The following is a 10,310-nucleotide window of genomic DNA, read 5'->3' as shown; positions in this document are numbered from 1 at the left end:
CACTCCCAAGAAGCCCGAGCCCACCACCCCCAAGAAGCCCGAGCCCACTACCCCCAAGAAGCCAGCTCCAACTTCTCCTGAGACACCTCCAACCACCTCAGAGGCCTCTACTCCAGCTACCACCATGGAGCCTCCCACTCCTCCTGAGACCCTGATGAATCAACTCCTGAGTTTCCTGTAGATCCCACACCAAAGGATCCTGAAGGGACCAAATCTGAAACGACCACCACATCAAAGGATAAGACAACAGAAAAAGGCACACACACTACAACTGAAATTACAACTGCTACTTCTACAAGTACAACAAAAGAGACAGCAACTCCAAAAGAAGACAAGACCACTGAATCCCAAACAAGTACAACCAAGCAGGTGACATCTACCACAACCAAGGACACCACATCGGCCAAAGTTACTCCGAAGGAAACAACTCCTGCACCTGCAGTGACGGCTGCAACAAAAAAGACAACTACAACTGAAGAGACTACAAATACGTCCGAAGACACAGTAACTACATCCAAAGTGACGACTGCTAAATCCCCAAAGCCAACCAAAGCACCCCAAATGCCCACCACCACCAAAAAGCCCAACACAACACCTAAAGTGACAAAACCAAAGCCTACACCATCTCCCCCAAAGACAACCACATCAACGGTGCCTACAATGAACCCTGCTTCTTCAGAGGAAGATTTGCTCCAAACCACCACCAGCTCTGACCAAGCTAGTAACTCAGAAATGGCTGAAGAACATCCAAAGGATGAAGATGCAAATGATGCTGAAGGAGAAAAACCTTCTGTGATTCTCAGGCCCCCCGTGATAACTCCTCTAATTATCCCCGGAGCTGATTTCACAGTGAGAGGATCCGATCAAGCCATTGGCGTCAACCCCATGCTTTCAGGTAAAGAGACTGGTTTTTTAGTTTCTAATGTTAATGTAAGTCTATGAGAACTGGAATGCCCTCATTTAATATGTACATTGTCTAGAATCCTGAACTTATTAACTTGTGAAGTCTTACAGCTTTAGAAGCGGAGGAGTAATCACAGTAAGATTATTTGATATTTGGAGAAAGGAGTAATGGCCTAGTGTTAGGAAGTTAGTGTGTCTGTAGGCAGAGCCAGTGTACAGAATACCAAAAATATTTAGTTGGGAGTCCACCCTTAAAAGAAAGTACAATGCAAAGCAAGAATCTGCAATATTATTTTTACAAACCCAATCTAAAGGGCAGTAAGAACCGAAAGATGGAATGTTGAGATTAAACGTCCAATAAATAATTTACTTTAAGATCAGGTAACCTGTCTATTCCAATTCATCACTTTTTTTTTTTAGCAGAGAGGGGAGAAAGAGAGATTGTAATATCCTTCAAGAGCTTAGGAAATGATGAAGAGAGGAAATGAAACTCGAGAACTTAACCTTTTTCATTTTGTTTTGTATTGACTTATTAATTTGTTTCAGATGAAACCAATTTATGCAATGGTAGATCAGTAGATGGACTGACGACTCTGGCCAATGGGACATTAGTTGCATTTCGAGGTGAGCTCTGCACAAACTTTTTTCTGCCCATCATTTTGTTCTTGGCATTTGTGAGAACCAAAGCCATAGGAGTTAGTAGTTTGGGTTGAGCTTTCTGAAGGGGAACCTGACTAATGACCTTACCTCACGAAATTTATGAAAACCTGAGAGTAATTACCAAAATATTAGACTAATAAAATTAGACATATTAGAGTAACAAAACAAAGAGCTTGAGATGATGCTAATTGTTCCTACCATTAGGAATTAAAAAGTAGTTCAAATTTTAATTTCACATCGGATGAAATGATGCCAGGATTTGTTTTCCCTGTTCTACTGTATTTGAAAATAACATTTTTCACCACCGTTGATTTTTGAGAGTGTAAGGGAGGGAGAGTAGGGAGAAAGAACATGGATGTGAAACACATCAATTGGTTGCCTCCCATACATGCCCTTGTCCTGGAATCGAACCTGAGACCCTTTGGTACAAGGGCCAGCGTTCTAATCACAAACACCAGAAAAGGCGAATATTATAACATCTTGATTGTGATGTATTCAGCAGTATTAATTACTCTTTGTGAAGAAATCCCAGAACAGCAATTGTATGTTAATTCTCTGTACTGACACTAGTCCAGTCTTTGTTTACTTAGATTAAATCTGAAGGGAAGTCATACATAAACTTGCTCAGTAGAGGAAGAGATTTTAGTAGTCCTTTAATTTTAACTCCTTATTTCTGAAAGATAAAGAAATTGAGAGAAAAGTGATTTTCTGTTAAGTCACAAAGTGAGAAGGCTCTTTCTAGAAAACTAAAATATGTCAAACTTCAAACTTGAGAGATCTACTCTCAGAAATGTTCAAACACTATGTTCTGTGCTAATACAGTTCTCACTAAACTTCTGGTCATTAACACATTCAGTGTTTTCAGGATAATTAAAAATGTTTTCATTTTGGTCTCTTCTGGGATAGGTTTTAGTATTCATTCAGCTTATAGACTAATTTATCACTTTCAATTTTAGGTCATTACTTCTGGATGCTAAATCCACTCAGTCCACCATCTCCTCCTCGTAGAATTACTGAAGTCTGGGGTATTCCCTCTCCCATTGATACTGTTTTTACTAGGTGCAACTGTGACGGAAAAACTTTCTTCTTTAAGGTAAGAAAAATATCTTTGTAAGAGAAATCAGCAAATAGTTCTTATTTTATGAAAACATAAGTCAGCTTAAATTTCACCTCAGAGGGGTTCCATATTTTAATAAATGACTACCATCAAAATTTAATCAAAAGTTAACACAATTTGGTAGCATTAATGGTCAACTTATTCAAACACCTGAGTTAAAACTTTCTTCCTATACTTAAAAATCTAAGAATGAATGCCTAACCTTTTCCCCCCAAAAAACTGTTAACATCACTTCCTCTTTTAAATGATTAGGGTTCTCAGTACTGGCGTTTCACCAATGATGTAAAAGATCCTGGGTATCCCAAACAAATTGTAAAAGGATTTGGAGGACTAAATGGAAAAATACTGGCAGCTCTTTCAATACCTAAATATAAGGAGAGACCTGAATCTGTGTATTTTTTCAAGAGAGGTATGTGCTACATAATTGACACAATCACACAACTTTTAATAGTTGATTTGCCAGAAAAGTTTTATTGAATATTTTCATTTACTACTGGGTTTACTGTGAAAAGATGTCTTTAATAGCTGGATCAAATATTTTTCGATAAAAAAAAAATTGAGGGCACTAAGAAACATTTAGATCTCTCAACATGCAAATAACAATTTCACCTGTTTTCTGGTTATTGATATAATGTCATCGATGTATTCTCACACAAAGTTCAATACATAGCTATGCAGTCTGTTGAATTTGATCATTCAAGTATTTCAGGATTTAGTAATTATTTTCATAATACCCTTGACTAATAGCCATTATTGTCTAGACATATTTTATGAAAAACATTGTTTCTTCCACCTTGTGAAAGCTCTTTTCCATCTTTTTTTGGGGACTAAATTAATTTTTGTTATTTTTTTCTAATAGGGGGCAGAGTTCAGAAGTATACTTATAAACAGGAACCCAACAGGCAGTGCCCTGGAAGAAGACCTGCTCTGAATTATCCAGTGTACGGAGAAACAACACAGGTTAGAAGACTTCGCTTTGAACGGGCTATTGGATCTCACACACACACCATCAGCATTCAATATTCGCGGCCTGTCAGAGTCCTTTATCAAGACAAAGGTAATGTGTTTTGTTTTGTTTTTTACTGTGTTAAAAATTCTTACACACGAAGTAGATGTAAGGCTTATTAAAGCTTATTGGTGCAAAACATCAAAGATCAATACTTTTGCTTTGTGGGTAAGGAATGCAGTTTAAATGTTACTTGATAAATGGTACTTATTTTAATTATCTCTTACCAAGAACAATATATATAAAACTGTAACCCTGAAAACAGTGATAAAAGGTAGTTATTTGCACCAATTCTGAGAGGGCAAAAACTAGGCACTGGTTAAATAACATCCAAGATAATAGAGCTACTGAGTGACCACATTGGAGTTAATACTGTGGTATGTCTGACTCTAACAGCTGCTCTTTCCAATATCATCTCTAGGTTTCCTCCACAATGAAGCCCAAACAAGTACACTGTGGAGAGGACTTCCCAGTTTGGTTACCTCAGCTATATCCCTGCCCAACATCAGAAAACCCGATGGCTACGATTACTATGCTTTTTCTAGGGGTGAGTTAAGTAAAATCTCAATAGCTTCTTAAAGGTGTGATCTAATCTCTGAAATACAAACATAATCAAAACACCAAGTGTTCAATGGAAGCTGAAGGTGAGACATTAAACTGTAATTGCCCTGAAGAGAAAGTTTAAATTTTTGCTTTTCTTTCACATTAAATTGAAAGGACTGCAACTGAATGCTACCCTATCCTTCATGAGATTGAGTCTATTATGATAAAAAATTACGTAAAATTGCTCCTGAAAACAGTATTTGGCATTTAGTGGAGGCCCCATTTACCATAAGTTATACTGATTTGCATCATTACAGTCCATAAGATCAGAAGTAAGTTCCTGAGAAACAAATCTTATTAAATTATATTACCTGAGACACTTTTCTTTGAAAAATCCAGAAATGTGTTATTCTGCCTATACAGATGACATCAGATATAAAAAGAGTAAAACCCAAGTGGTTTTTGATTTTTACTTTGAAGGAGAGTTAAACCTGATTAAAAGGTCAATTTGTCAAGGCAGTACTCTCAGAAATGTTTAATAAAATGATCCCTCTCTTCTATTTAGATCAAGCCTATAACTTGAATGTGCCCAGCAGAACAGCAAGAGCCGTTACTACTCCTTCTGGGAAGACCTTATCCAATGTCTGGTACAACTGTCCTTAGACCGGTGGGCAAAAGAACAGACAAGTAAAACAATGATAAAATCTGACACTGAAATATCTTTTATTAATAAAGAATGTTGAGATAAGCATACCAATTTAAATACAAAACTGTCTTTAAATTCGACAATCATAACACTAAAACAGACTGGACAATCTTATTCACAGTTATTACAATTTATAGAACATTTAATTAATATTTCCTCTATTTATTCCTCCTCTCCCTCCCATTGCATGGCTCACACCTATAAGAGAGAGAGAAAAAAATCAAACTGAATGAATCTTTTAAGAAGCTAGCCCCAAACTAGAGTATTCACTTACTCTGGTTCATTATAAAGTGTTTTCAAAAACTAGTAATTAAACATTTCACATCTTCAATGATAATCATTACAATGAGATTAATATTTTTATGACAAATGCAATCTTACATTAGAAAACATGGAGATATTAAAATATTACACTTTTTGTACAATAGAATAAAGCTCTGTGACTGTTTAGCTAGTATAATAGGCGAAGATATACCAAATAACCACATAGCACTTTTCTAAATCTTACTTTGAATTCAAGGAAGAAATAGAAGCACATATTCATTACACACCTATGGTATACATATCTGTCTACAAAATGTTTATATTTTATATATATTACTGAACATCATACTCAAGGCATAGTTAATCCTTGGAACATTTAAAAAACTGAGATACTAGCTGGCGGCTTAAATAAGCATGAGAAAAATTCTTCCATTTATCATCACCCCACATCCTATCATGTAGTCAGGATGTTAGAAATTTACCTCTCTGTCTGTTAAACTGACGACCACGGACACCTTGTCTCAATGTTGTCTGGAGTCTTACTCGTCTGAAAGGCTTAGGCTGACTACTGCTAGTATCTAAGAAGAAAAACATTAAGATGGAGAAAAACTAAATGAATGCCGGAGTCCACTGTTTGCAATATTTGAAAGGTTTTTTTAAAAGGGCAAAAAGAAAATTCCTTTATTTATATCCCAATATGACCTCTTCCCACAACCTTAACTCTATAATCCTGTCTAAAACATCATCTTTACCTGGAATGTCCTCCAAATTTTCTCCTTGTTTCTGTTCATTACTTTTCTCAGTCTCTTCTCTACACAGCAGCCAAACTGACACTGTCAAGTCTTTACGTCAGATCATGTCACCGTTTGAAGCCCTCTCAAAACTCCCTTTATCCATGAAAGTCAATGCAATTACAATGACCTACTAGATGTATCCTGGCACCCGCTCATCTCTCCGTCCGTACTGTCGTCTATCCACACTGGCCTCCTGGCTGAGCTTGAACACATCACACTCCTGCCTCATGGACTTTGCACTTGCCGTTTCTCTCGCCCTAGAATGCTCTTCCCCCAAATGACTGCACAGCTTCATTCCCGAACCTCTTTTAGGTGTTTACTTAAATGTCACTTAATAGTGCTTTCTGTGAAACTGCCTGACAACACGTGGTAGACACTCAGATATTTGTTAACCAAATGAATAACTGTTCAGGTGGGAAAGTTTAGTGTTTTATATTTTCAAATAAATTTAAAGATATCCTAATTTTATATTATACTGAAAAGGGAACAAGAACCATATACTTCCATGCAAGCTCTAGTAAGATATAACTAGTTCCAATTCTGCTGAGAAATAACAATTTTCATGAGATGTTGGAGTATAACTGGGGGCACCAAAGTTCACTAATTGTATTATTAATAATGACATTTCTAATCTCAGCTGCAAGATTACTTATGAATGTCCATATTTCACAATGAAATGTGCAGTGATTTAAGTTACCAGCTGCTAAAAGGTGGATGTGAGATTGGAAACTAAGGATGTTGGCTCTAGGCTGATGTGCCAGAGAAGCAGCTGAGGGAGAAGAGACCCTGAGATGGCAGTGTTCCATGACTGAGAACGTGGTAACTGAGCATGTCTTCCATAAAACCTGGCAGTTGGAGAATGACTGCTATAACAATTCAAAGTGAAAATAATTGGAGTGGATGACTGAGGACTATATTTTTTTAATCAAAGTAATTCCCTACCTAAAAATGGATAGGCATGTTGGGATAGTATATTGTTTAAGATTGGCGTCTCTGGAGGCAAACTTGTGAGCTTGCTCAGGGCTTGCCTATTCTTTACTAGTTACGTGACTTTGGAGAAGTTATTTAAGTTTCCATAACTATAAATTGGGGATGAATGCTTACCACATTGGACTGATGTGAGAATTAAATGAATCAATATATATAAAGGACTTTGCATATTGTCTGAGAGAGTTGTTGAACACTTACTGTGTATCAGACCGCTGTAGAACTCCAATATGTAGAACAAACAAAAATGGAGCTGCTCTGGTTTAGGCAAGAGAGAGGCCTAAAGTACTACTCCTTAGTAACCATCCCCCCCACAGCCCCTTTAGCACCACTAATACAACCAATTTTCTTTAATATAAACCAAGTTCCCTGTAAGAAAATAAAATTTCCCTCTTAAATAAAGCTTTTTACAATTCAGGGGGAAAAATGATAAAATTGTTAGCAATAAAAGTGTCTTTTGCAAACAAGTGTGATGTGTAAAGTTACATGTAGTCAACAGCTGGAACTTACCTACAGAGGAGCTGGAAGGAGGGTCCTGGCTGGTGGAAGGAAGATCTGACTCATCAGATGCCTGCACAGGCTCTTCTTCCTGCTGGCTATCAATTTCTAGGCCTGCTTCTGAACTAATACTAAGAAAGGAAAACAAAAATCGATTAGGAAAATATAAAACTGATCCTAGAGTGTATCCTATTGTTTCCAAACTCTTTTCCATATAGTTTATCACTTAATGCAGAGTTCTACTCCAAATCAAAACTGCCAACCCTGATACTGGTAGCCATGTATATTTTTAAAGGGGCAGGGGACAAGTTGCTTCTTCCTCATGCCTCTTTTCACATTCCAAATTTAGTTTTTTTCTTCTCATTTTTATAATTTTCTTTTTGACAAGGGATGTTTACATTCTTAACATTTGCAGGGATAGACTATCCAGATTTTGATAAACCTCAAAACAACTTTCTAGGAGAGTATAGTAGTAAAATAATTCACAAGTCACAACTATTAACAGATCACTAACGCGAAAGGGGCTCTAGCGCAGATGAGACAGGCTATTGGTAGAAATCCCTGGCTCAATGGCTGTAAGTCCATTTCTCTCTCCCATTCCAGAAAGCACATCCAAAAGCAAGTGAGGAGATAGAAGTACAAAACAACTTCAATCTTAGTACAGTTATTAGTTAACAATGTACCTGGAAGTTCTCTCTCATGACTGTGTGCCTACACTGAACAGTGCTGGTCAGGTGTGAAGCTAAAGCACATGGGGCTGAGTCAGTCACCAGACATACATGCTCTGACTCTGAGCTTTCTCACTTGTAAAATGATGACACTTTGCAAAGGTATTGTATGGGTTAGAAATGACTTATATGAAATGACCTGCATACATGGCATGGAATTAACGGCAGTTAGTGTTCTCAGTAAGGTCTATAACCTCCCCCAAATTAAGTAGCCCTGATAGAGCATAGTAAGTAGACCTGCTTGTTTCCTTATATAGAACTGGCCAATGATTATGCCAAGAAAATATTGCTAAATAAAACAAAATCTTTGCCGAAACCAGTTTGGCTCAGTAAATAGAGTGTCGGCCTGCAGACTGAAAGGTCTCAGGTTCGATTCTGGTCAAGGGCATGTACCTGGGTTAAGGGCATATCCCCAGTAGGGGGTGTGCAGGAGGCAGCTCATCGATGTTTCTAACTCTCTATCTTTCTCCCTTCCTCTCTGTAAAAAAATCAATAAAATATATTAAAACAAAATCTTTGAGCTCTACATAGCAAATCTGGGTTCTACTTCTAGCTCTGCTTCTACCCATGAAGTAGCCCAACTTTTTATTTATAAAAATTAGGTTTCTGACTGGCTGGTGTGGCTCAGGGGTTGAGCATCGACCTATGAACCAAGAGGTCAGGGTTCAATTCCCAATCTCCAAGTGAGGTTCATTTGAAAGCCCACTACTAAATGGAAAGTTGAATCATTTCCTAATATTCCTAACTTTCACAAAAAGACTTCTTTTTTGGGGAAAAGTTCAAGCAGCTACATTAATGGAAGGGTACCAGTGATTTTAAAGAAATATTTTGTTCTAGAATAAACATATTATGCAATGTTCAGGGAGTTAACATTTGTCTTCTGTAATAACAACCTCCAAGTCCCAAAATATTATTATATGCAAAAATTAATCTTTCAAAATAGATGGCTTGGTTTACTTTTGTAATAAGATGCAACTGAAAATACAGCTCAACAGATTGTTTCCTGGCTAAAGGAAAACAAATGCATAAGTCTGGCAAGTCTAAGGCAAGCAAATATTACAAAGTAAACATTTACCCTTCAGATTCTGCCTCCACAAATACTTCATCTCCATCATCACCTGCTGCTGTTTCATTGGTTGTGGATAAAGTGCCAGTCGATGTTGTCACCATTGGAACAGACTGAGAGGCATGCTCTGAAGCATCAGAGGTGGTACTACTCTCAGTAAATACGTTCACTTCAAAAGAAGACCAGAAAAGCAACGAACACTTTAACTTTGTGGTTTACCTAATTTTCAGCCCAAAGATGCCTCATAAGTTTCCATTTTACCAATAAAGCACACAATCTAGTAATATGATACCTACCTGGAGCTGCTACTTGCAGAGGAGTAGTGGGAACACTTCGGCCACCGGATTCTTCTTCATGAGCTAGGAAGAGGGGTGTTTCATACATTCCTAAACCTAAAGACAATTCTGAATATTAATGAACGAGAAAGAATACGAAAGTGCCAATATGCGAGGTATCTGAAAGAAAAAAATTAATCAGCAAAGACACAACTTTGTTAAAATCCACAATTAGCCCATCAAGCAAACATCAATCCCTCAAAATGTAAATACAATTTAAACACATCCTTTAAGCTCCTTAACACTAATATAAGTATCTTAAAAAAAAAACAGCTAAAAGCTGCTCTTATAGTTTTATAGAAGGTAACTTTACTGAATATCCAACTATGTTAGATTCTACTTATCACCAAAACTGCAAGGTATTACTTAGTCCCCTTTTTGCTATCAAAACTAAATTTCAAGAAGGTTAACTTTCCCAAAGTTACAAAGTAAGTGATGGCAACTTCCAAGTCTAAAAATTGCCACATAAAATTCTGAATTTATATGAAGTTAACTCACAATTTCTTATTGTAGAGGCATAGTGTTAAACCTCATATGCTAAACCATTAGGGACAAATTTATACTACATGACTTAGATGAGGACTACAGATTAGTCTTTTGCTTAGGACTTATTAAAGTAATATACAATGCTATATAATAGCTTCCCAGAAATATAGTGGGCTATATGGGTACCAAATGAAGATTAAATGTCATTAATTCCAGA

The 10,310-nt window shown here is 36.9% G+C and overlaps 2 protein-coding genes across 5 annotated transcripts in view; one reads left to right on the top strand and one right to left on the bottom strand.

Annotated features, from left to right (window-relative positions):
* The window catches only part of PRG4 (proteoglycan 4), a 14,838-nt gene extending 9,852 nt beyond the window's left edge, over nt 1-4,986 (top strand). Inside the window, exons 8-14 of the mRNA XM_006772942.2 lie at nt 828-895; nt 1,450-1,527; nt 2,520-2,656; nt 2,933-3,089; nt 3,540-3,737; nt 4,108-4,233; nt 4,795-4,986. Of these exons, the coding sequence (XP_006773005.2) occupies nt 828-895; nt 1,450-1,527; nt 2,520-2,656; nt 2,933-3,089; nt 3,540-3,737; nt 4,108-4,233; nt 4,795-4,892 (862 nt within the window). The 3' untranslated portion in view covers nt 4,893-4,986. The remainder of the gene's footprint in view (nt 1-827; nt 896-1,449; nt 1,528-2,519; nt 2,657-2,932; nt 3,090-3,539; nt 3,738-4,107; nt 4,234-4,794) is intronic.
* Nucleotides 4,929-10,310, bottom strand: part of TPR (translocated promoter region, nuclear basket protein) — a 64,361-nt gene continuing 58,979 nt past the window's right edge. For 3 of the 4 annotated variants that reach the window (XM_006772943.2, XM_006772944.2, XM_006772945.2), the window contains exons 47-51: nt 9,569-9,664; nt 9,282-9,441; nt 7,491-7,609; nt 5,682-5,777; nt 4,929-5,133 (exon numbers count right to left, since the gene is read on the bottom strand). In XM_006772943.2, the coding sequence (XP_006773006.1) occupies nt 5,078-5,133; nt 5,682-5,777; nt 7,491-7,609; nt 9,282-9,441; nt 9,569-9,664 (527 nt within the window). In that variant the 3' untranslated portion in view covers nt 4,929-5,077. Of the gene's footprint in view, nt 5,134-5,681; nt 5,778-7,490; nt 7,610-9,281; nt 9,442-9,568; nt 9,728-10,310 lie in introns of those variants that run through there. The other variant, XM_015569949.1, reaches the window with a different exon arrangement.

The sequence above is a fragment of the Myotis davidii genome, unplaced genomic scaffold (genome assembly GCF_000327345.1).
Source record: "Myotis davidii unplaced genomic scaffold, ASM32734v1 scaffold362, whole genome shotgun sequence".
In the NCBI taxonomy this organism is placed as follows: Eukaryota; Metazoa; Chordata; class Mammalia; order Chiroptera; family Vespertilionidae; genus Myotis; species Myotis davidii.
The sequence above is the reverse complement of the archived record's forward strand: the minus strand, read 5'-3'. Positions and strand labels throughout refer to the sequence as shown.